The sequence below is a fragment of the Chlorocebus sabaeus genome, chromosome 22, assembly GCF_047675955.1.
Source record: "Chlorocebus sabaeus isolate Y175 chromosome 22, mChlSab1.0.hap1, whole genome shotgun sequence".
NCBI lineage: Eukaryota > Metazoa > Chordata > Mammalia > Primates > Cercopithecidae > Chlorocebus > Chlorocebus sabaeus.
Window position 1 is genome coordinate 45463968 of NC_132925.1, and position 26538 is coordinate 45490505.

Consider the following 26538-nt stretch of genomic DNA (forward strand, 5'->3'; position numbering starts at 1 on the left):
GGCAGAAGTCTCAAAGGGACTGCATGCTGAGAAGCAGCTGGGGCGACTTGGTTTCTGGTGTGGTTACTGGGAAGGACCATCCATAAGGCACACCCTGACAGGACAGGGTCATGTCCAGGTGCCAGCCAGATGCCACACTCCGACACGGCGACAACTTCACAACACCCCTGCACAGGTAAGGTGAAGTAACTTGCCTGAGGCCCCTCAGTGGGCTGATTCTCAAAGTGAGCTTTCAACCATCAGACTAGACTGAGTTGGGGACTTTAGCAGAGGTGAGTATGGGCAGAGAAGATAATGAGGCCAGACTTGGCTGTTTTGGGGGTGCCTTGGGGATAGGCAGATGGAGATGCCCTGTAGAGTTAGATGTACTGGTTCTGGAACCCAGGTGAGGGATAAAGTAGGTATCATCCTAAAGTGATGGACAGGGGGAGTCAGCCCTGATCAAGGCTATCCAGTGGATAGACGATGGGCTGCCTGATCTCACGGTCCATATTCTCAGTGCTGCCACAGACCACCCCTACCCAGAGATGCCCAGAAGGTTCTAGGATAAAGCTACCTCCAGTCTATGTCCAGGCCCAGCCTCTCCTCTTGCCTCTCAGCCAATCTCTTCCTCATCTCCCCCTGCCTTGGGCCTCCTAACTTAGTGACACTCTGTGGCAAGGTCCCAGGAAAAAAGCTTAGCAGAACTGGGACCTGGGAGAAGGATGTGTGAATGAGGAGCATGAAGCAGCTTAGGGGTTAAGATGTCTCTTGCAGGCTGAGAAGGACCAGGCAGAGAGGCAGGAGCAGAGCCAAGGGAGGATTTCCAGGCAGGAAGGATCCACAGATGCCCAGAAAAAGTAAGATCACATGAAAGAGGCAATCACAGGCTGCCTCAGTCAGGGGAACACCTGTGGCCTGGGAAGCACGATTGGAGGAAAGAGAAGCCTGTTAGTACTGTGCAGGCCATGAGACAAAGAAGGAGCAAGTACAGGTGAGTCTTTCAAGAAGTGGGGCTTGGAAAGGAGGGAGTGGGGAAGCTGGAGGGACCCTGGGTCTGCTTCAGGTGGGCTGAGCCTCCAGAAGCTGCGTGAGTGTGGTCTATTGGATATGGGAGGGACAGGTAGCTACCTGTTCTCAAAGTTCAGGCCAGAGTGCAGAGTCGAGAGCTCACTAGGCTTCACCCTTCCCACCTGGGCAAGCCTGGCTGCAGATTCAGAAGGGAGGTCGGACAAGGTGGAGACTCACCTGGATGAGGGCCAGGTTGCTGCTGATGACTCTGTGCTGCTCCTGGGGGTCATCAATTTGTCCAGTGTTGGCCTAGAATGAAGAGAAAAGGACAAAGGTAGGACTGGTAGGTCCAAAGCCAGGTCAACCCTTCCTGGAAAAGGCAGTCTCTCTGAGGAGAAATCAACGAATACCATTTCATCAGCGTCAGAAAAATTACTCTGCTCAGCTTTCCAAACAGCAAACTGGCCTTCTTATATGGGGACTGGGGAGAAATGTTAGGGCACAGACCCCTTTGAGAACTGGATGGGGGTCATGGACCAGTCCTCCATGACCATGCAAGTATATGACTGCACACACAGCGGTACACACAGGCACACATAGCCACGCACAATGCATAGAGGCACACATGCATGCACACACACAGACATGCATGTTAGCAATTTCAAGGCCATTTCTAGCTCTCAAACTCATGTGCAGACCTCAGTCAAGGCCTCCTACTGTGAAGCCCAGTCTGTGGCCAGGTCCCCTTGCCACCTACAACACCCTCCTCTACCCTGAAGCTAGCCTTATCTCCAATGACCACCAATCCCCTCAATGTCACCTCGGCAAAATCATCCCATTTAAGGAACACATATAAGTCTCTCTTCTCTTAGGATAAAAAAGAGAGATCGTAAATACGACTTTCTCCTTTAAAAATGGTTTTTGGCTCCTAACAGCATAACAATTACCAACAAAATTCAAGACATAAATAAGAAAAGTTTTCAAAGCAAATATATTTTCCTAGATTCCTTAAACTCAGTTCATTAAGTTCCTGAACTCCAAGGAGAAAAATATAATAATGCGTCTACTACTAACACTTGATAATTCATTTTCTTTTCACAGAGAAGGGGAGCCTTTTTGTCTTCACGATTGACATCTGGGACACGGAACCTGACTGTGGGTAGGCCTTAGTCCACTCTTGTTGAGTAGATACGACACCCACCGCAGGTGTCCCTGTTTGAACAGTAAGGGAAGGAGGCAGGGCAGAGACACAGCAGAGCCCAGGGCGTGATGAGCACGCATAGCCAATAACTCACCCCCTCTTCTGCTCTGCAGCTGCACCGTGTGTTCACTGGGACCTAAGTGTGCCTGTCTGCTGCTTCATCTCATGTTTTCTATTAATCATCCAGCTCCAACCTGGGTGCTGATCTTATCAGATAAGGGATATGTGCTGGCCCATATGATTTCTGAGTATGAGTCAGAAAAGATACTTTCTCAAAATATTTATCATCTATAAAATGGTTAAAATAAATGTACACATCTATAGCCTGTACAGCCCACATGGCAGCCTGGCCCTTGCTATGCATGTGAGCCTGAGTCCATCCCTGGCGTCACTGAGCGAAGGCTGCACAAAGCAGGAAGTGAGACCAAGAGGTAAAGCAGTGAGGGCAGGAGGATGAGGAGCTCAGACATCCACAGAGGTGGGAGAGAGAGACATGGGAGGGGAAGAAGTATGGCAAGATGTAGGGTGTAAAGGGATTAAGATTTCAGAGTGTCCAGAGTATTTCAGGGCCAGGGTGGCTGAAGTGGACTGAAGGTGGCACTCACCAGAGCTGAGCCGTCCAAAAACTTGGAGGCTTGGGTTTTGGATGAGTCATCCCTGTGACTCAGCCTGTGACTCACCTTCCAGGATGGTGGTGGGATTTAGTACAGAGAAGACCACCGAACACTACGTTTCCCAGAACTGTAGGGGACTGACTAAGCTGGTGATGAAGAGGGAAGGAGGTGAGATGGGACAGACAGGAAGCAGCATGCCAGGACAGCAGGAGCCACGGGAGCTGTGGGTTTGGGTGGAGGAACACAGACCACTGCCTAAGAGAAACAATCCTGACGCTTGTCAAAAACAGCAAAGAGGACCTCCTCCAAGACTACTGCCATGGGGGAGAAAGAGTGAAGTCAACGCTGAGCACTACAGGGATAACTGAGGGTGAAGAGCCAATGTGCAGGGCAAGGCAGCCAATGAAATTAAGTGAATTCAGTTGGCTATCAAGGATGGGGGGAGCACCGTGATCAGATACCAAGAGTGGAGAAAAAGAGCCTGGCTGGATATCAGGGTAGGGGATTTCCAGTAAACCAGCTTAGCAGGGCTCTTCTCTAGAGCAGAGCCAGCAGGCAAGTGGAGAAGACAGCTCAGAGAAGCCTGACTTGGGTTTGGTCAAGGAAGGAGTGTTTGTCACCACCCACAAGGGGGCTCTCGGGGAGCATGTCTCCATCAGGTAGGGGCATTTTTCTGCCCTGGAATGGAGGTCCTAGAGTTATCAGGGGAAATAGCTGCAGGCATGGGGCCAGTCTGAATAGGGATGAAGAGTTCAAAGAGAAAACCAGTGAGAGGCAGGAGCATTTATGGAGAGCAACCCAGATTTTCCTCAACAGAAGGGTTTCACAGAGGCCCTTCCTCAATGTGCATTTAGATTTCATTGATTTTTTAAAAAAACTTCTTTGAATTGGACAATTCCAGGCTTTTACAAAAAATCCCACAGGATCCTGTCTCCGTTCTAGATTTTCTAAGCCTTTCCTTACTGTCTATGTAAAACAGCCTGCTTTCACCAACTTGGGGTGCCAGCGCTGGGTATTCTCCATGCATGCCTCGGGCCTGCTCTCCCCTCCACCAGCTCTGGGCCTGCGAGGCTGCCCTGTGAGGATGACATCAACAAGCTCAACACACCACCCTTGCCCTTTCACTTCTGGTTGGTTCTGGCCAATGGGGAGCCAGAACCGCACTGGAGGCCCAACAGTGAGTGAGACTGGGGTGTGTGACCACTGCACCCTTCCTATGGGGCAGGGGCTGTGATCTTCCACCTAAACTCACAGCTCCAGTGGGTTAGCCTTCACCTACAGCTACACGCACAGCCCCAACCCCACCCGCCAGGATCTGGAAACGGCCCTTCCTCCCTCTGCCCCTTGAGAACTGGAGTGATACTCACTCCCTGTGGGTGTGAGTCCTGGGGTGCTTTGCCGCCTCTTCTTGGTTTCCTGAATGAACCCTTCCTGAAACTCTGCTCACTGCCCACTTGTATATCCCCTCTCTCCTACCAGGATCCTGACCTATCCAATGACTCATCTCTTCGGAAGGACATTTAGCCCACTCACGTAATTTGTCATTACTTTCTGTATTTTTTTCTAATAACAAAATACACTTACTAGATTAAGAGGAAAGATGGAACATCTGTTTTGCTATCCTTCTCATTTCTGTATTTTTTTTCTAAAAACAAAATACACTTACTGGATTTAAAAAGGAAGATGGAACATCTGTTTTGCTATCCTCCTTTCCAGATTGGGGTAAGACAATCTTTTAACATTTTATTTGGGAATAATTTTAGACTTCGGAAAAGTTTCAAAGTCAACAGAGAGAGTTCCTACATACCCTGCACCCAACCTCTCCTGATAATACTTACATAACCTGAGATAGTCACGCATATGGTTTGGATGTGTGTCCCCTCCAAATCTCATGTGGAAGTGTGATCCCCAGTGTTGGAGGTAGGATCCGGTGGGAGGTGTCTGGGTCATGGGGACAGATCCCTCATGAATAGCTTGGTGCCCTTCTTGTGGTAATGAGTGAGTTCTCACTGAGTTCACATGACAGCTAATTGTTTAAGAGTCTGGCACCTCCTTCCTCTCTCCTCCCTTTCTTGCCATGTGATGCCTGCTCCCCTTTGCCTCCACCATGAGTGGAAGCTTCCTGGAAGCAGATGCTACCACATGCTTCTTGTACAGCCTGTAGAGTTTGGAGGGCTCAGAAGAAGACAGGAAAATGAGGGAAAGTTTGGAAATTCTTACAGACTTGTTAAATGGTTTTGGCCAAAATGCTGATAGAGATACGGACAGAGAAGGCCAGGCTGATGAGATCTCAGATAGAAATGAGAAAGTTATTGGGAACTAGAGAAAAGGTCACCCTTGTTACACCTTAGCATAGAACTTGGCTGCACTGTTCCCATGCTCTAGGGATTTGTGGAAGGTTGAACTTAGGAGTGCTGTCTTAGGGTATCAGGCAGGAGAAATTTCTAAGGAGCAAATTTCTAGAGACATGGTGTGGCTGCTTCTAACAACCTACAAACAGATGTGGGGGCAAATGAGTGACTAAAAGTTGAAACTTATATTTAAAAGAAAAGCAGAGCATAAAATTTTGAAAAATTTGCAGCCTTGCCTTGTAGTAGAGAAGGAATCAAAGGGGCCTAAAGAGCAACCAGTTGCTAGAGAGAAAAGGGAACCAGTGCTGATAATCAATACAATGGGAAAAAAGCCTTGAGACATTTCAGATTTTTGAGGCAGCCCCTCCCATCACAGGTCCAGTGGCTTAGGAGGAAAGAATGGTTTTGGGGCTAGGGCACCGCTTCCCTGTACAGTCTTGGGACACTGCTTCCAACATCCCTGGCTGTTCCAGCTCCAGCCATGGCTCAAAGCACATCAAGTACAGCTTCGGGTGCTGCTTCAGAGGATGCAAGCCTTATACCTTGGTGGCTTCCAAGTGGTGTAAAGTCTGTCAGCACATGGAATGCAAGAGTGAAGGAGGTTTGGCTGCTTTCACCTAGATTTTAAAGGATGTATGTGAAAGCCTGGATATCCAGATAGAAGCCTGCCACTGGGGCAGAATCCCCACAGAGAAACCCTAGTAGGGCAGTGCCAAGGGGAAATGTGGGGTTAGAGGCCACCTAAAGCCCCGCTGGGCCAATGCCTAATGGAGCTTGGAAAGGAGACCACCACCCTCCATACCCTAGAATAGGAGAGCCACTAGCCAGCTTGTACTGTGTGCCCGGAAAAGCCACAGGCACTCAACTCCCACCATGAGAGCAGCCACAGGGGTAGAGAAGTCCAGAGGCCTTGGGAGCCTACTGTTTGCACCAGTGTGCCCTGAACGCAGGACATGGAGTCAAGGGAGATCATTATGAAGCTTTAAAATGTAATGCCTGTCTGTTGGGCTTCAGACTTGCATGGGGCCTGTTGTTTGTTTCTTTCAGCTGATTTCTGCCTTTTGGAATGAGAATGTTTACCTAATGCCTGTACCACCATTGCATCTTGGGATGGGAGTAAATCACTCAAAAGTGGAAGAAATGTGTGTTGGGTTTCAGATGAGACATTGGACTTTTGATTGCGTTGATGCTGGAATGAGTGAAGACTTTTGGGGACTACCGGAAAGGGATGATTGCATTTTGTAATGTGAGAATGAGATATTTGGGGGGGGGCAGGGGAAGAATGATCTGGTTTGGATATTTGTCCCTTCCAATTCTCATGTTGAAATGTGATCCCCAGTGTTGGAGGTGGGGCCTGGTGGGAGGTATTTGGGTCATGGGGGTGGATCCTTCATGAATGGCTGGGTGCCCTCCTCATGGTAATGAGTGAGTTCTTGCTGAGTTCACATGAGAGCTGATTAAGAGTCTAGCACCTCCTCCCTCCCTCTCTCTTGCTCCGTCTCTCACCATGTGACACATTGGCTCCCCTTCAGCTTCTACCATAATTGGAAGCTTCCTGAAGCCCTCACCAGAAGCAGATGCTGGTACCATGCTTCCTGTACAGCCTGCAGCACTGTAAGCCAAATAAACCACTTTTCTTTATAAATTACCAAGTCTCAGGTATTCCTTTAGAACAACACAAATGGACTAACATAGTCACCAAACTAAAAATTGAACACTGGTACAACACTAGTAACTATAGAATGTATTCATATGTTCCCAGTTTTCTCACTAATGTCCTTTTTTATGGTCCAGGAATTAAATCAGGATCGCCCACTGCATTTAGCCACAGCTCCTGAGTCTCACTGTAGAAGAATACAAGTCAGCTATTTTGTGGGATGTCCCTCAATTTGGGTTTGTCTGAGGTTTCCTCATGATTAAACTGAGATTGCGGATTTTGAGGTAGAAGACCAGTGAGGTGAGGAGAATTCACTGTGCACCCTGTCACAGGTGATAGCGAGACTCATCACCAATGCTGCTGACCCAGGTCACTGCTGAGGTGGCATCTGCCAGGTTTCTCCACTGCAAACACTATTTTTTTCCTTCCTATACTCTTAGGTAGAAATGAGTCGTTAGGTCTTGCCCACACTCAAGGGGAAGGAATTAAGCTTTAGCTCCTCAGTATATCCAAGATTTGATGACATACGTTAAAAAAACCAGAGCAATCCACACATATTTAAAGGAGATGCTTTGAGGCTATGCAAAGATCCTTCTCTTTAAAGTCCCACACTCTAATAATGTATTAAGGGATCTTACCTGTGGATATGTGTACATACACAGGTTAGCATACATATATACGTTTCCTAATTCAGTGCACTGAGAGGAACTAGAAGTAGTGGCATCCCAGGAGCAACAAGTACACCCACTGCCCAGATCTTGTTTGCTAAATTCAGTTCTTCAATAAAAGAGCCAGCTTCCTTAGGAAAATGGCTCATTCTAGGGCCAGGGCAAGGAAAACAAAGTGTGTACCTGGAGTATTTCACAGTGCCAAAAGGTAAGGGAGTGCCCAAGAGCGGGTGGGGCATGTCAGGAAGCAGGAGCCACCCGAGCTAGAACCATTTCAGCAACAGAATAAATATGAGCGCAGGCTTTTAACCTCAAGAATAAAGTAACTATCCATGCATCTATACACACCATAAATATCTCTCTACATACATATTACAATAAACATGAGTTAATGCTTATTTCCAACCCGAATCCAGCATCACAGGATTCATTCTAGCACTGAGGAGATAGTTTTTAAAATGTAATAGAGCGACGGAAAACAAGAAGAGGTATTTATACTGTAACAGAAATGAAAAGGAATCCCTGAACAATGGAAAGTGATAAATTGGGTTGACAAGAGAATCCATAACTGAAAACTACAGAGGAAAGGCCTATTGCAAAAGGCAGAGGTAGTCCTGGGGATAATGGGAGCAGAAGGGAGCCTGGAGCAGCTGAAAGGGCATTTGCTGCAGAGACCTCTGCAGGAGCTTCAAGGAGGGTTGACCTTTCCCCTGCCTGCTTGGTTTGTGCCAAGAATGAGATGTGGCCACTTGGCCTAGCTCCAAGCAGATGCAGCGAGAGTGATGGGGTCAGAGAGGCGGGGCAGTGCCCCAAGTGGCCGTGACAAGAGGGACACAGAGCCCCCATACCCATGAAAAGAGTTACTGGCACATAGTCTAGGCAACACATTCTGACTGCCCTCCCTCCAATCCTTAAAGACAGCTTCCTCTAACTAAGGGTAGTATTTGCAGATCTACGAGGTAAGTGTAAATCTAAAATAAAATTATGCACAAGCACCTATTCACTAAAGGCAAGCCACAAGGCTCTGAGTTTGAAATTCATCAAAGTCAACCAATGGAAGTATAAAATCTAGGGAAACAGAATCAAAGTACGAAACTGAGTAAGTATCTAGGATAAGTTAACTAAATGAGATGTCAGAGAATGGTCCCTCATAAATAAAAAGATAATTTTTGAGATTCTAGAAAGTACATATTCTATCTCTGAATTTAAAATTTAAAAAAAATCTTTTCATTAGATGATTTCAATAGCACAGTGGTTAAAGAGACTGATGAGTGAATCAGTGAAAAATTAAATGGAGCAGAAGTATTCTAGCAGAAATGTAGGGAGTATGAAAAAAGAGTTAAGAAACTCAAAAAGGTAGACTCAGAAACTACAATATGTACCCAAATAGGAGTTCTGGGGAGGGGAGGGCGGGGAAATGAATAAGAATGAATATAAAAATACAAAAAACCCAAAAAGTTTTCTATAGAGCTGAAGACAGATGTCTTTAGATTGAAAAACTCCAAGATACATGTAAGACAATGAGAAAAAGTCTATGCCAGAAACATCATGGTGAAATTCCATAACACAGATGATAAAAGAAAAAAATCTCCAAAAAGTCCAGATAGAAAGATAAATTACCTAAAAAAAATGAGACTCAAAAGGGCACAGGCTTCCATCAGCAACACTGGGCACAAGAAGGTACTGAAACTATAACTTCAGTACTGCAGGAAAATAATTGTGAACATTGCATTCCCTAGCCAGACAGGCTGGCATTCAATGGTAAGGAAAAAGTAAAGCATTTTCCAACTCCAAATGTCCAAAGTTGACTTCCAACAAATCTTATCTAAAACAATTAGTAGAGGATGTACTCAATCAAAGCAAAAATAAATTTAAAAGGCAGCTGAGAAAGAGTGGCACCAGCAAGATGGTGAATAGGCACCTCCAGGCCCTTGTTTCCCCACAGACACATCAAATAAGAAACACAGACTGACCAAAATACTTTGAGGCAGCCCAGAAACCAGTTAAGATCTGCAGCAACCAAGAGAAAATCCAACCAAGAAAAAGTCACCCTCAAACCAGTAGGAAATTCCATGGTGTTTCTGCTTGCCCTTGCACCACCCCCTCCTCCGCACAGCATGGTGCGGTTGGGAGAAATCACCTAATCCTAGAAAGAAAGAAGAAAAGAAAGGAATAGAACCTGCTGGCTATCCTCTGGCTTGCCTGGGAGCTGCCCAAGTAACTGGTTTCTGTCTCTCTCTCTCTCGAGAGCAAATGGAAATGGTGACACTGTTTGGACATTAGGATGAAGGCCACAGAGGTGCCCAACATGTTAGAGCCATGGAGGAAATGTAGACCCATGGGTGCCTAGGAGAAAGAGATTATGGACAGAGGAACACAATAGAATGTCAAGGCCCAGAGAAGAAGCGGAGTTGACACTCTGAGGGAAATTAAGACATTTAAAAGCAGCCTTGTATATGGGGGAATTGGAGAGAAAAAGCACATCCACAGGCCCTGGGAGATGCATGCCAGAAAACCCCTAAAAAGACCTTAAGCCTTCATGCCAGACTAATTGGTGAAGATTTTTCCCTGCACAGAGCCAGTCTGCAAAGATTGGGGAGAGAGCTGTTTTGCAAATACTTGATTTTTAATAAAAGATGAGAAAGGATACCCAAAAAAAGTAAAACACAGTCTAGTCATAAAAACAAAAAAAATTGACAGATACTAAAGAAAGTCTTCAAGCTTGCAAAGACTTTAAAACAACTATCTTAAATATGTTCAGTGAGCTAAATGACATATAACTGTAGGAAATTAAAAAGATATGAACAAGATGAAAATGTCAACAAAAAAATAGAAATCATAAAGAAAGAACCAAACAGAAATACTGGAACTGAAAAAAACAATAATTGAATTGAAAAATTCTCTGCAGAGGTTCAACAGCAAACTCTAACAGAGGAATGAGCAAATTTGAAAATAGGTCATTTGAAATTATCAAGTCTGAAGAACAAAAATAAAGAAGATTTAAGAAAAATGAATAAAACTTAAGGAAATTATAGAACACTCCATTGTAATACATACAATTTGGAATTCCAGAAAGGAAAGAGAGAGATAAGTGGGCAGAGAGCTTGTTTGAAGAAACAATGGCCAAAAACTTCCCACATTTGAAAAAAAAAGGTATGAATACAGAAATGTAAGGTATATGAATTTCAAGTAGGATAAACTCAAAAATATCAATACTGAGACACATTATAAACAAACTATTTGAAAGTCAAAAACAAAAAGAGAATCTTCAAAGCCAACAGAGGAAAGAGATTCATAACATACAAAAGATCCTCAATAAAATCATCAGTGGATTTCTCAGCAGAAACTTGCAGTCCAGAGGTAATAATATTAATATATTTAAAGTGCTGGATAAAAACACCTGTCAACTGAGAATTCTATATCTGGCAAAACTATTTTACACAAATGAGGGAAAAATTAAGATATTCCTAAATGAATGCTAAGGGAGTTCATGATTACTAGATCTGCCCTACAAGAAATGGTAAAGAGAGTCCTTTAAGTGGAAATGAAAGAATGCCAGACAGGAACTTGAAGCCAAATGAAAATATAATGTTCTCCAATAAAGGTAAATGCACAAAAAGGCATTAAAAATTGTATTATTTTAAAATTGGTTCGTAATAAATTTTTATAAGCATTTAAAACACAAAAACACAAAAGTATAACTTTATTTTAATAGGTACACAATACAAAAAGATAAATATTATGACATCAATAACAAAGTTCAGAGGCAGAACTGTAAACAGTAGAGTTTTATATGCAATTGAAGTTAAGCTGCTGTCAGTTTAAGGTAGATTGTAATAACTTTAGGATGTTGTATGTAATCCCCATGGTAACTACAAAGAAAACATTTATAAAATATAAACAAAAAGAATTAAGAAGGCAATCAAAACATATCACTGACCAAAAAAAACAAAAACAAAAACAAAACAAAACAAAACAAAACAAAACAAAACAAAACAACCACTACAGAGGAAGGTAATAGGGAAGAAATAAGAGACAAAAAAAGCTATTAAGACACAGAAAACAAATAAAATGGCAACAGTAAGTCCTTCCCTATCAGTAATTACTTTCAATGTAAATGGGTTAAATCCCCTAATCAAAATACAAAGACTGGCAGAATGGATTAAGAACAAAACAAAACAAAAAACAGGATTCAACTATATGTTGTCCATAAGAAATTCACTTTAGATTTAAGGACACATAAAGGTTTATTGTGAAAAGATGGTAAAAGATATTCCATGCAAATAGTAGCAAAAGAGGGCAGGGGTGGCTATGCTAATTTAAGACAAAATGGACTTTAAGTCAAAAACTGTTACAAGATACAAAGAAAGACATTATACAATGATACAAGGATGAAATCATCCCAAAGACAGAACAATTACAAATAGTGAAACATGTTTTACCAAACATCAAAGTTCCCAAAACATATGATGCAAACACTGACAGAACTGAAGAAAGAAACAGAGAGGGTTCAACAATAGTTGGAAACTTCAATACCACACCATCAATGATGAATACAACAACCAGACAGAAGATCAGTAAGGAAACAGACGGTTTGAATAACACTAGGAATAGACTGGACCTAAAAGACATACAAAACACTCCACCAAACAATGGAAGAATACACATTTTTCTCAATGAAATGTGAACATGAAACATTCTCCAAGACAGATCATATGTTAGACCATGAAACCAGTCTTAATATATTTGAGAAGATTAAAATCATACAGAGTATATTTTCCAATCTCCAGACTGAAGAATCTCCAAAAATGTGGAAATCAAGCAACACACACGTGAACAACCAGTGGGTCAAAAAAAAAAAAAAAAAAAATTCCAAAGTAAATTAGAAAATATATCGAGACAAATGAAAATGAGAATACAACACATCATAATTTATAAGATGCAGTGAAAGCAGTTTTAAAGGGAAATTTATAGTCGTAAACAATTCCATTAAAAAAAAAAAGACCTCAAATAAACCACCTGAACTTATACCTTAGGAAACTAAGAAAAGAGCAAACTAAACCCAAAGTTCACAGAAAGAAGGAAATAATATAAAGATTATAGCAGGGATAAATAAACTAGAGAATAGAAAGATAACAGAGAAAAATCAATGAAACTAAGAATTGATTAGTTCCTTAAAAAACAAAACAAAACAAAACAAAAAAACAACTCAAAGCCTTTAGCTAAATTGACTAAGAAAAAAAGAAGTCTCAAAAAACTATAATTAAAAATGAAAATGGGACATAACTACTGATTCTACAGAAATAAAAAGGAATACAAGAGAGGAAATTGTATCCAAACACACTAGGCAGCCTAACTGAAATGATATATTCCTAGAGAAACACAATTTACCAGGACTGAATCATGGGGAAATAGAAAATAGGAATATGCTGAAAACTCAGAAAACTAAATCAGTAATTAAGACCTCCCAACAAAGAAAACCCAGGACCAGAAGGCTTCACTAGTGACTTCTACCAAACATTTAAAGAAAAATTAACACCAATCCTTCATAAACTGTCCCAGAAAATTGAAGAGGGAGAAATACTTTCAAATTCATCCTATGAGAACAGTGTTACCCTAATACCAAACCCAGACAAAGATACTAGAAGAAAAATCTACAGGCCAATATCTACTGAATATTGATGCAAAAATCTTCAAAGAATACTAATAAACTGAGTACAACAGTATATTAAAAGGATTATGCACCATGACCAAGTGGGTTTGTTCCTGGAATATAAGATAGTTCCACATAGAAAAATCAATCAATCTATGTTAACAGAATCAATGGGGGAAAAAAAACCACATGATGAACAAAGCATCTGACAAAATGCAACATCTTTCTATGATTAAAAAAACACACCCAAGAAACTAGAAATAAAAGGAAACTACTTCAACATAATAAAGATTATATGTGAAAATCCCACAGTAAACATCACTCTTAATGGTGGCAGACAAACTTTTGCTCCAAGATCAGGAACAGGACAAGGATGTCTGCTTTCACTACTTCTATTTAACACACTACTAAAAGTTCTGGCCAAAGCAATTAGGCAAGAAATAAAAAAAAGTAAAAGGTATACGAACTGGAAAAGAAGAAGTAATATTACCTCTGTTTGCAGATAATGTAATCTTGTATGTTGAAAACTCTAAAGATTACACACACGCATTTTTATAATAAATGAATTCAGCAAAGATGAAGGATACAAAATCAACAAACAAAAATCAGTTGTGTTTCTATATAATAACAATGAATAATTCAAAAAAGAATTAAAAAACAACACCATTTATAATAGCATCAAAAGGGATAAAACACTTATGAATTAACTTAACCAAGAAGGTAAAAGACTAGTACATTAAAAACCACAAAGTGTTTCCGAAGAAATTCAAGAAGACACAAATAAATGAAAAGACATGCCAAATCCATGGACTGGAAGACTTAATATTGTTAAGATGTCAATACTAGGCTGGGCACGGTGGCTCATGCCTGTAATCCCAGCACTTTGGGAGGTTGAGGCAGGTGGATCACTTGAGGTCAGGAGTTCAAGACCAGCCTGGCCAACATGGTGAAACCCCGACTCTATTAAAAATACAAAAATTAGCCAGGCATGGTGGCAGGTGCCTGTAATCCCAGCTACTTGGGAGGCTAAGGCAGGAGAATTGTTTGAATCTGGGAGGTGGAGGTTGCAGTGAGCTGAGATCGTGTGACTGTACTCCAGCCTGGGAAATGGAGCGAAACTCCATCTCAAAAAAAAAAAAAAAAAAAAGAAAGAAAAAGAAAGATGTCAATACTAGCTGAAGAATCTACAAATTTAATACAATCTCATCAAAACCTAAACATTAAAATATTTAAGCAAAAAAACTAAATGCTGGCCAGCACAGTGATTGACGCCTGTAATCCCAGCACTTTGGGAGGCCAAAGTGGGCAAACAGCTTGAGCTCAGGAGTTTGAGACCAGCCTGGGCAACATAGTGAAATCCTGACTCTACAAAAAATACAAAAATTAGCTGGGTGCAGTGGTTCATGCCTGTGGTGCCAGCAACTCAGGAGGCTGAGGTAGGAAGATCACCTGAGCCTGGGAGGCAGAGGGTACAGTAAGCCATGTTCATGCCACTGCACTCCAGCCTGGGTGACCCTGTCTCAAAACAAACAAACAAACAAGAACTAAATGCTGTATTTTGATGAAATAGAAAAATACATTCATAAATTCCTATGGAATTTAAGGGACCCTGAATAGCCCAAACAATCTCAAGAAAGAACAAGGTTGGAGGTCTCATACTTCATGACTTCAAAACTTATTACAAAACTACAGTAATCTGAATGGTGTGGTATAAAGACAGGCATAGAGATCAATGGAATAAAATATCCTGGAAATAAACCCTCAAATATACGGTCAAATGACAAGGGTGCCACGGACATTCAATGGGAAAAGGACAGTCTTCAAAAAAATGGAGCTGGGAAAACCAAATATCCACATGCAAAAGAATGAAGTTAGATGCTTATGTTACACCACGTACAAAAATAAACTCGAAATGAATCAAAGACCTAAACAAGAATTCAAACTACAAAAGTAATCAAAAGAAAACATAGGCAAAAAGTTTCAAGGCATTAGACTTGGCAATGATTTCTTGGATATGACACCAAAAGCACAGGTGACAAAAGCAAAAATAGATGAACTACATGAAAATTAAAAACTTCTGTGCGTTAAAGGACATAAGGCAAAAAGGTATCCTACAGAACTGGAGAAAATATTTGCCAAGCATATACTGATAAGAGATTAATATTCAGAATATATGAGGAACTACAACTCAACAACAGAACCACCAAGAAAACTAATTAAAAACTGAGTAAAGGACTTGAATAGACAGTTTTCCAAAGAAGACATACAAATGGCCAATAAGCACATTCATGCTCACCATCACTAGTTATTAGAAAAATTTGTATTAATTTTATAAGCTAAAAGAAAGAGAAGTGATAACTTTACAACATTGACTTTTGCCATTCAGGAACTTCACCTCTCTCCAAATTTTTATTTCTCTTTATAAAGCTTTGTAGTTTATTTGTATAGGTTTTGCGCATTGTGTTTTGAGGATTATTCTGAAACTATTTAAAAACTGGTTAATAGTTTGAAGGGAATCTCTTTTTAAGTTATACTTTATAAACGACTATTTCCAGTGTGAACAGGAGTATACAGAGACAAGCTTATGTATGTTAATGTATATATTTTATTTCATTTAGATGTTTTGAAACTGGCCCACTTTACTGTTTGTTTTACAGTTTTCTAAGTGATTTGCTTAGATTTTCCAAGAAGGTAAGCATATCACTAATAACATAAGTTTTTGTCTTCCTTTCCAATATTTAAGACTCTTATTTTCTTTTCCTAGTTTATTATACTAGCCAGAATACACAGAACAACATAAATAAAATATTCTTCTGTTTCAAGTTGCACTAAGAGTATCTTTGTAAGTCACATATGGGAGTTGAACGCAAAATAGATGGAGATTGAAGGTAGATCAGAGGGTCCGGTATGGAGTAGGGGAGTGGGCTGCAACAGTGACAGGAACTTCCCAGGGAGATGGAGATGTTCTGTGTCTCAACTAGGGTCATAGCTACAAAGGTGTATGTATTTGTCAAAAGTCATTGACCTGCACACTTAAACCCTCTGTTTTTATTGTTATCAATTTATATCTTAACACTGATTTTTTTGAAAAAATAACAAAGTAAAACCTTTGAGTTTTAAACTTTTTGAGGCCGGGCGCGGTGGCTCACACCTGTAATCCCAGCACTTTGGGAGGCCGAGGCGGGCGGATCATGAGGTTAGGAGATCGAGACCATCCTGGCTAACACGGTGAAACCCCGTCTCTACTAAAAATACAAAAAATTAGCCAGGCGTGGTGGCGGGCGCCTGTAGTCCCAGCTACTCAGGAGGCTGAGACAGGAGAATGGCATGAACCCAGGAGGCGGAGCTTGCAGTGAGCCGAGATTGCGCCACTGCACTCCAGCCTGGGCGAAGAACAAGACCCCATCTCAAAAAAAAAAAAAAAGAAGTAAAACCTTTGAAGGTTCTACTGTGATAATAATGTGTCTATTCTCCTTTGAGACTGTTGTAATGAATTACATTAATATGGCCAGGCACGGTGGCTCACGCCTGTAATCCCAGCACTTCGGGAGGCCCAGGCGGGTGGATCATGAGGTCAGGAGTTCAAGAATTACATTAATAGTTGTTTTTTCCTCTCATGTTTTACGTATTTTAAGAGAATTAAAACACTAAGATATGATCATTGTAGAGAAGTGTTTAAAATGTAGTTATGGGCTGGGCACAGTGACTCATGCGTATAATCCCAGCAGTTTGGGAGGTCACTTGAGGTCAGGAGTTCAAGACCAACCTGACCAACATGGTGAAACCATGCCTCTGCTAAAAATACAAAAATTGGCCGGGTGTGCTGGCACACACCTGTAATCCAGCTACTCAGGAGGCTTAGGCATGAGAATCAGTTGAGCCCAGGAGGCAGGAGATGCAGTGAGCCAAGATCATGCCACTGGACTCCGGCCTGGGTGACACAGCAAAACTGCCTCAAAAAAAAAAAAAAAAAAAAAAATGCAGTTAAGTACTATGAAACAAACACCTGAAATGCCTCCATGGCGGAGATTACTATCAATATTTTTTTCCCTCCCAAACACTGACCAAAACAATTGTGCACACATATATGCATGTATACACACGAGTTGTGTGTGCATGTGTGTGCCTGCATCATGTTACCAGCTGCTCAGACATTTCCACATCCCACAAGGCTCCACACGATCTGGCCCCATGTGTTAGTTTCCTCTTGCTGTTATAACAAACTTAGTGGCTTAAAACAAAAGAAATCCATCCTCTTACAGTTCTGGAGGACAGGAGTCTGAAATGAGTCTTATGGGGCCAAAATCAAAATCTCACTCTCTCTGGAAGCTCTAGGGGAGAATCTGTCTCCTTCTCTTTCCCAGCACAGAGAGCTCCATCTCTTGGCTCACGGCCCTTCCTCCGTCATCAAAGCCAGGAGCACAGCATCTTTCCTCTTGTATGCTGCTTCCACCACATGGCCTTTTCTCCTGTCTGAAATGTCTCTCTGTTCCCCTCTATAAGGACCCCTGTGGTTACACTGGGTCTATCTGGATAATCCACGACAATCTCCCATCCCAAGGGGCTTCTCTTAGTCACTTCTGCAAAGGCCTCTTCCCCATAAGTTAACATCCACAGGTTCCAAGACCAGGACCTGGTTATCTTCAGGGCCACTGTTGGGCCACTCACACCTCACCTATCTCTTTAGCCTCATGTTCGGCAGCCCCCTGCCCCCACCCCATCTGCCCTCTGCTCTCTAGCTATGTTGCTGTCCTCTCAGTTCCTTGAACACACCACAACCTCCTCTTGCCACAGTCTTTGTCACCTACAGGATATCACATGGGCATCAGAGAAAGGGAGAAACCATTCTGTGTAGTAGAAGGGAAAAAGCTTCAGTCTCCTGGGATAGCTGGGAAGGTGTGAGAAGAGCTGGCAAAGCTAGAAACTGTGTTGGTTCAAGTGCCCAGAGAAGACACCTCCAGTGATCAAGCATTCAGGGAGCCATTCTGGGGAGTAGAAGCCACTGAGGAAGGTTAACCTGGGTGACAAACCCTTCCTGTCTCCTCCATGGAACCCTCCATCAGGTCTGCATTGCTTGTCGTGTCTTCTGTGTGAATATGTGATGGGGCTGAGCTCAGGGTCCAGGTGGATGCGGGTGGGAGGGCGGTGTGCAGACTCGGGGCACATGGCACCCACTGACATTTAGGTCAAAGGAGGAACGGGGGCAAGCAGGGTTGTGCACATCCCTCAGTCATCCAGTTTGGTAGTGGAAAGCCAGGGTGTTGGGCTGGGAGAGGGACCAGGGACAGCATCACGAGGTAACAAAACCCAAAAATATCCATTGTTTTGGAGAATCCAATCCACCGCCCATGAGCCAGGGGAGACCAGGTGGAAGGGACGCGCCTGCCCCACGTTGTGGCCGCCTCGAATGTCCAGGTGTCCACTTACAGCTGTGGAGAGTCTGGATGCCAGTGTCATCTCCAGGTTCCCCTTCAAGCCCACCAGGGGCGGCACCAACGTCAAAAGGTCTTTCACCTCCACAAACACAGGCCAGTGCTGGTAGAGAAAGAGTAAGGAGATAAGCCAAACACACACGTCAGCAAATCTCTGGAAATTTCTTGACAGAACTTCAGCAAGTCACTTTTTACTCCCTATAAAATGATCAAATAGGACTAAGCTGTTTCTTAAATGGCTTTAAACTAAACAGAAATAAATGAAGCTGTGAAAACCTTTTTAGTGCTTTTCACTGAATCGGCATCAGTGGCCGTAAGCACATGGCGGGCTGGGCCAGGCTGGAGGCCAGCGGGTGGCAGCCCTGCTGCATGTGCTCTGCACTGTGTTCTGTAGAGGCAGGCACGGGTCCCGGACGAGAAAGTTGGGGAATTTCTCATGAATGGGGAGGCCTACAAACACCTGCAAGACGGCCAGGCTGAGGAAGGGCCCTGCCTCTACTGGGGATCCAGGATCTTCACACAGGCCATGCAGGCCCTGCCTCCCTCTGCCCCCAGGTCCAGGGACTGCGTGCAAGCTGCTACTGAGCACCCTGTGGGGCTCAGGGTTTTTAAAAACATAGAATATGCCTCTATTCCATTAAATGTAGAAAAATCAATAACTTTAAAGACAGATGAAAGGGATTCATGCTTCAAGGAAAATGGAAGAAAAACACTTATTGGTAGAGGTGAAAACAATTCTTAACTGTTTAACGTGCAATTAGATGTTCCCCTAAATCAGTTTTAATGCCCCATCTGATCCTACTGATTTATTTTGCCTGTCTGGCTGCTGCAGAGATCTTTGACGCCTAACACTAGAAGCTTCTCCTGGTTTTGGAATTCTAGACCTGGAAACAAATCCCTGCTTTGTCATCAAGGAGAAAGGTGGCCTGGGATCTAGGCCCTGTCCCTCCCCTACAAGGCAAGAGCTGTGTAAAGATGTGCAAACCCACTCAGCCTCTAAGGACTTGGACAGTTGTCCACAAGCTGCCCAGCAACAGGCTTGACCAGGCGTGAAGGTGAAGAGATCAGGCCAGAGGCCCTTTAAGACTCCTTTCTGCTCTCACACCAAGGAAGGTGAGCACTGTTTAGTTTCTTCCTGTACCTTATCTACCGGGCCGTGGAATTCAGAATCCAGTTCCAGCTCTGGTGGAGTCCTGAGTTTGCCCTCTCTTAAAACTTGAGAAGAAAACAACGCCACCAGGCAAGGTGTCCTCCCATGCCTCACAGTCTCCTGGTGGCATCTGGCCACAGCTCTGCGCAGTTGTCCTCTCAGCCTGCACACCCCTCCACCCACCATAGGGTGGGCCTCTGTCCTCAGCAGGGGAACCAAGACCATCACGTACTCCCCAGCTGGCCTTCAGGCACCACCACCCACACTCTCCCTAGCCCCCTGTGGAGCCCAGTGTGCTCATGGGCACTCTCTCTGCCTATACCCAAGACCCGGCACCCACCAACCCCAAAGTCACAGCAAACCCCTCCTTTCAGCCTGCCCCACCCAGCAGCCTTCCTCCTGTTCTCCCAGCACTACTACCTTTGAACAAACGCCTGTCCTCACCCAACACCCTCAGTGCTGCAGCCCTATGGCTCTGTCTCCCTAAAGGAAGTGAGGACACCTTTGAGGCGTGAGAGGACACCTTGCCTGGTGGCCTCCTGATGGGTAAACCCCATCTGCTGCTCTCCCTGCAGGGTGGCACTGTCCCCCGGCCCCCACACGGATAAAGCACCTGCTGACAGGCACAGCTCTGCACCCTCTCCCCTGGCCTCTGAGCCTCCAGCCCCCAGTCCTGTGCCCACCACACTATCCACCCAGTCTCGGCCCCTCTTCCTCCTCCTGACCATCTTAATACTGACCTTCCTTCCTGCTTTCTCTTCAGTTCTCCTTTCTCCCCACACCCTCTCCCTTCTGCAGCTTAAGTACCCTTCCACTGCCCACCCAGCACTATCTTCCAGCAGCCACCCCACCTGCTCCGTGTTCCCGGAGCTTTCAGCAGGAAGCCTAGGCGGGAGATGGGGTGGAAGCTGAACCCTGATGCACGGTGGTCCCATCCTCCTTGCCAGTGGTTGCTATGACTCTGGTCAAGTGAGATCTGAGAAGTCCTGTTTGGTCACATTGGGTATCACACAACTGTGATGGGACCAAAGTCTACGGACACTGGCTGAACTGTGTCCCTCAAAATTCATATGGTGAAGTCCTCATGCCTAGTACCAAAACATGACTGTATTTGGAGAGACTGTCTTTAATGAGATAATTAAGTTGAAATGCAGTCATGAGGGTGGGTCCTAGCCCAGTATGAGTGGCATCCTCATTAGAGGAGGAAATTTGGACCTAGACACGTACAGAGGGGAGACCACGTGAAGACACAGGGCCATCTGCAAAGCTCAAAAACCAACCCTGCCAACACTTTCATCTCAGACTTCTGGCCTCTGGAATTGTGGAAAAAAATCAAAAAAATCTGCTCTGTGGTATTTTTTTATGGCAGTCCTAGCAAACTAATACAAATGTAAAGTGAAAAAATGCTGGGTGACACAGTTAATCCAGTAATTAACCAATTCTGTCCTATCTCTAGACTTCTTTACAGAGATAATAAGTGTCTTTGTTTTTAAAGTCCCTTTGAGTTAGGTTTCCTGTTACCTGTAGCCAACAGCAAATACACTGACTGACACCCTGGGCTTGCGCAGGTGCCCCCCAATGTCTATGGCTCAGAAGTCTCTGTGAGCATAAGATCTGCCCATCCAACTCTGGTTGAACACCCCACAAGCACCTCAAATCCCAAATCTCCAAACTTCTCCTCGCCACCCGTGTCCTTCCTGCTCTGCCAGCCAGGATTCAACGCCTTCTTTTCTCCAATCTGACATTCAAGTCTTCACAAGTTTTAAATTCTGCCACTGGCCTCTCCAGCAACACTTTAAAGATGCCTATATCAGTCACTGGGGAGGCTGAAATCATCAGAAATAATGATTCTTGCACTCCAGGGGCTCTGAACTCTGCCCACAGTCCCCCAGCTCTTCCCTGCTCCTCCAGCTTCACCCTCGGGGTCCTCTTTGACACCACTGCCTGGGGTGAGTTTTGTGGCACAAGTATGACCCCATCACTCAGCCACCTGTAACCCTTCACTGCCAACTCCTCTCCTGAGTATACCTAACACATAAGTCCTATGAACCCCAAAGACACACAAGCACATGACAAGAGCAGTCAATGCAAACCCACAGCACTGGAGTCAGAGGTGGCGCTGAGACGGCTGAGCACAGAGGACTCTGCTGGGGCTCTGCTGAGGATGCCCCAGGTGGGGCTGCGACAGCCCCTGTACCTTGAGGTGGTCCATGGAGACGCACACAGGAATTGTGGGCTCTCCTGCGTGTCTATGCTACCCTTCAATAAAACCAGCAAGACACTCATTTTAACATAAAGCAAACACGTGCTGCACTCAGTGCACAGCACACCCTCTGAGCAGAGCAGACAGAGCTCCTCATTCCTGCCCAGTGTCCCTTTCCCCATGACAGCGGCCACCCCGTCCCTCACTTTCCACAAATGCACACTATCGTTAGCCCATATCTTTGCACATAAATCCCTCTGCTTGGAATGTTCACGTCTTTTCAGGGCATCCTGGAAATTGCTACATTACCTTTAAAGTCCAAATCGAATTGTCCTGCTCCTCTGCAGATCCCCTGACCTCTAAGAAGAATGACTGCTCCCTCTTCCTTCAAGGCAAACACCTGCTTGTGGCCTCCACTCCCTGCCCAGCCCTCCGGAATGCCTGACGGTCTCTCTCCCCAGCATCAACTGGGTGGTCTCAGGGAAGGAGCGATAAGCACAGGTCTAGGGTGAGGCTACTGGGGGAAGAAGTAGGTATTCAGGTTGCAAGCCCACAGAAACACAGGCTTTCTAATGGGGGGCTGGCCAGGATGCAAAAGGCCACCCTAGTCCCAAAAGGGGATGAATGTCCCATCAACTGAGACGAGCAAGCAGAAGCTGCCTGGGAGGTATCGTGAGCTCACATTAGGAGCCTGGGTGGCCTGGTGGGTACAGGCTGCCCCTCTCCAACTTGGAGCCGGGGCACAGACAGACGCTGAGTCACCATTAGGAAGGAGGTGCTGCGTACACTCAGGAACATGAAACACTATTTGGGGTGTTCTCGTGGGTTGAAATTTTAAATTTACATTTACAGATTAAAAAGCAAAACTGTGGGCCAGGCACGGTGGCTCACACCTGTAATCCCAGCACTTTGGGAGGTTGAGGTAGGTGGATCACGAGATCAGGAGTTCGAGACCAGCCTGGCCAACATGGTGACACCCCATCTCTACTAAAACTCCAAAAAAAATTAACTAGGCATGGTGGTGGGCGCCTGTAATCCCAGCTACTTGGGAATTGAGGCAGGAGAATCATTTGAACCCAGGAGGCAGAGGTTGCAGTGAGCCGAGATTGTGCCATTGCATTCCAGCCTGGGCGACAGGGCAAGACTCCATCTCAAAAAGAAAAAAAAAAAAGCAAAACTGCATAGTATAAACCATATATGCATATGTTTATATGTACATAGAAAATTGTCTTGAAAGGTCCACAGCAGCGGTGATAGAGATGAGGGGACAGCCTTCCTCCATTGCTTGGGCATATTTTCCAATTTTTCTAAACTGACTCTACGAAATGCTTCAGCTGACAGATAGCACAAACCTCTCAATGATTCCAACACGCTGCCTGAACCAAGCTAGGGGAGAAACAGATTGTGATGAGCGAATCTCCCTCAGCACACGCCTCCACTGCAGGGAGACTGCTGTGGCCCTCCCACCTGCATCCTCGGGCTCCAAACCCTGTCCTTTTTCACCAGGGGCCACACCAGGATGCTGAGGGCTGGGCATGCCGCAGCTCTGCCTGCAGTGGTCACGCCCCCACCCTACACGGACCACAGCACACAGACTCAGTGATCTGGTCCTCACAATTCTGTGAGATGGGAGCTTTCATTATCCCCATTTTACAGATGGGGAAATCAAGGCAGAACAGTGTGACTAAAAATCCCCTCCACTGGTGAGTGGCAGACTCTGCCTCGTGAGCCCACATGCACTGGGAGGAAAGTGGTTTGAGCTCCTTGGGCTAAGGAGGCACACGTAGGCTAAGGTTCTAACAAACCTCCATCATTCTGCGAATCTCCAACTCTGAGGTCTCAGTGTTGGAGGTCCCTCCTGACAGCCTCACTGACACCCGGGACACCCAAGCGGCAAGGGCAGGTTCAGGGCTGCTGTCCCACTCTGGAGGCCCCTTATGAATCCAGCCTGCCCTGTCTGTGGTGCCAGGAGACCCGGTCTGTGTGTCTCCCACCCCGATCGCCCAGACACCCAGTACGCACTTGAACGGTGTTCATCACCAGGCCGGCCGCCATCATGCACAAGCCGGACAGCAGAATGGGCACCACGACCTGGCACATGATGGTGAAGAAAGACTCAGGCAAGACCCCATGTGGGGACCGGGTGAGCTCACAGCTGAAGCCTCGCAGCTTCTTGCCCCGAAAGCAAAACTCCAGATTCAGCTGGGTGACCACCATGGCCAGGCAATGCAACACGATCCCAGGAGCACGAAGTCGGAGCCTGGGGTGCTCCAGTCCTCTCCTCCTGGCCCACACCAGGACGCTGTTCCCAAGAAGTTCACACAAACAGAAGCTTCCCAGTCGCCAGGTGCCGTGCGCCTGCAGAAAGCTCCCCAACAGCCCCTTGGCCGAGGGCCAGCACAGATGAGTGAGGAACAAAGGCCAGTGTGACTCAGGGCCTCGTTACGGAGACTCTGCCAGGCCCTGCTGTCCCTCCCTGAAGGTCAGGCTCTCCTCAGACAGTGGCTGTGTGTCCGCCGGGACCTCCCTCTGCCGGCCTACCATGGAGGCTCATGGTCCCTCCGCACTGGCCTTGACAGCAATCAGCAGCCCAGCAGGCCGGTCCATACTGGCTTGGGCTGGACAAAGCTGGAGCATACGTGGGGCCTGGCCTTGGTGAGTGCCCACACAGAGGTCTGCTGCCACCTCGCCCTGTACAAGTGTCCTGGGCTGTTCCCCTCCTGGCAGAGGAGGCCTGGGGAGATATCAGCACAGAGGGACTGCCTCCTCGGGCCAGCTCTACAGACCTCAAGTTTTATTCCTCAAGGCCAACAGTCTGTGGGTCTCCAAGCAGAAAGCCACGCCCTGGGTCATTGCGAGTTGTGTCCAGCCAACGGGTTCATGGCCACAGGAAGCTGTGTTCACAGAAAAAAACGCAGCCCTGTTCTCCCTCTATGGCCTGGAAGACTCATAAAAATGCTTCCGAAGTGACCTCACTTTCTTCAGCTACAAAGGTGAGACTGGCCCTGCTGACCCCACCTCACCCAGAGAAGAAGGGGCTGGGAAGCCACCTCTGACTCCTGGAGTTCTGTTGTTGGGTGTGTCCTCTGTGCATTCCACAGGCACCAGGAACAGAATGTTCAGGCCTGAGGGCAGGCTGGGGCAGGCAGAAGCCCGAAGCTGGGGGTCAGACTCACATCAGCTGAACCCAGGGCTGCGATCAGGTCTAGGTCTCACTTCCACTCCCATCCATAAACTGTCACCCTAGTGGGCACCTTATCTGGTTCTCCCGTCGGACAGCCTATCTCAGGCTCAAGTGCCGACCCCAGCCTGGAGTCCACTGCCCTCCCCAGTGTGGATCCTACCGGCCTCCCCAAGGCTGTCCCTGCAACCGAACTCCAGATGAATTTCTCCAGCACCTGTTCCCCTTGTGCCCCCAATATTCCTTGCACTGCGTCTTTGCGCACACCATTCATTTACTCATTCATTCAACAGATATTTTCAAGCCCCTTGTAGGACCAATGCATAATGGGCCCTAAACTCCAGCACAATTCCCACTGAGAGCTAGAGTTTCTGCCCCCCTCTCCTCTCTGTCCCCACAGTTTAACTGAGAGAACAAAGTGGAAGAGATGCTGTGGCAGTTTCTGGGCGTGGATCTTAAGAGACCAACAACTTCCATGTCCTATCTCTTGGGCTGCTCATGCTCCCAGTTACTCTGCTGTGAGGAAGACCACGTGGTCACAGGTAGAGGCCGTAAGCCAGGGTCTTGCCCACAGCCCAGCCTTGCACACGAGTGCGCCATCTTGGGCTGGCCCAACCGCCACAGGGCAGAGCAGGAGGTTCTTCTCACCAGGCCCTGCCCAACCTGTGGATTCCACATCAAACAATAATTGGCTTTAAACAAACTGCTAAGCTTTGGTGTCCTTTGTTATGTAGCCGTAGTTAACTGCATTTGGGGAATCTCTTCCCCTGATCTCGCTATTTCAGATATAGCAACTGCCAAACTTCTCACAGCCCAGACCTCTCCTCCGAGCTTTCAGACCATATACCTAAGCCCTGGTAGGGATGAGCACGTGTCTCACTCTGCCAGTCTCTCAGGACTGCCACTTCCAAGCCTGCCTCTCCCAGGTGGCCTGCCTCAAGGAAAGGTTCTGCCAGAAATGCAAGCCTCACTCTGAGCCCCGACCACCTCAGTCCCACATTCACTCCGCATGTGCCCGTACCTCTCCCACAGCTGTCCCCCACTCCCGCCCACAGACGCTGCCTTCGCCACGGCCCTTTGTCCCTCTAACCTGCCTCCCCACAAAACCAGTGTGTGCTCTTCATAGGCACAACCCACGGGGGCACTATGAGGATGGCGCTTGTGTGCACATCCTCCATGGTAGTCAACAAACTGCCTGAGAAAGGGGCATCTGGACCCCTTGCAATCTGGAAAGACACATCCACGTGATCCTCCTCCTTTCTAGTACACGGTCATGTGCTGTAGCGGCAGAGGGAACTTCTCACGACCCTCATGGGGGCCATGCCCATGCTCCTCCCCTCTGCTGCGGGCCGACAGACACATCACCCAGGCCAAACATTGCTAGGCCTTGTGGCCAGCTGAGGCACCTCCTCTCAGCCAGAGCCTAACAGCTATTTCC

General features: G+C 45.8%; 1 protein-coding gene across 4 annotated transcripts in view; it reads right to left on the reverse strand.

Annotated features, from left to right (window-relative positions):
• SLC41A3 (solute carrier family 41 member 3) overlaps positions 1-26538 on the reverse strand; it is an 80411-nt gene that overhangs the window by 28458 nt on the left and 25415 nt on the right. For 2 of the 4 annotated variants that reach the window (XM_007985523.3, XM_007985524.3), the window contains exons 3-4: positions 18562-18669; positions 1228-1299 (exon numbers count right to left, since the gene is read on the reverse strand). In XM_007985523.3, the coding sequence (XP_007983714.1) occupies positions 1228-1299; positions 18562-18669 (180 nt within the window). Of the gene's footprint in view, positions 1-1227; positions 1300-18561; positions 18670-23941; positions 24710-26538 lie in introns of those variants that run through there. The other 2 variants (XM_007985525.3, XM_007985526.3) reach the window with 2 other exon arrangements.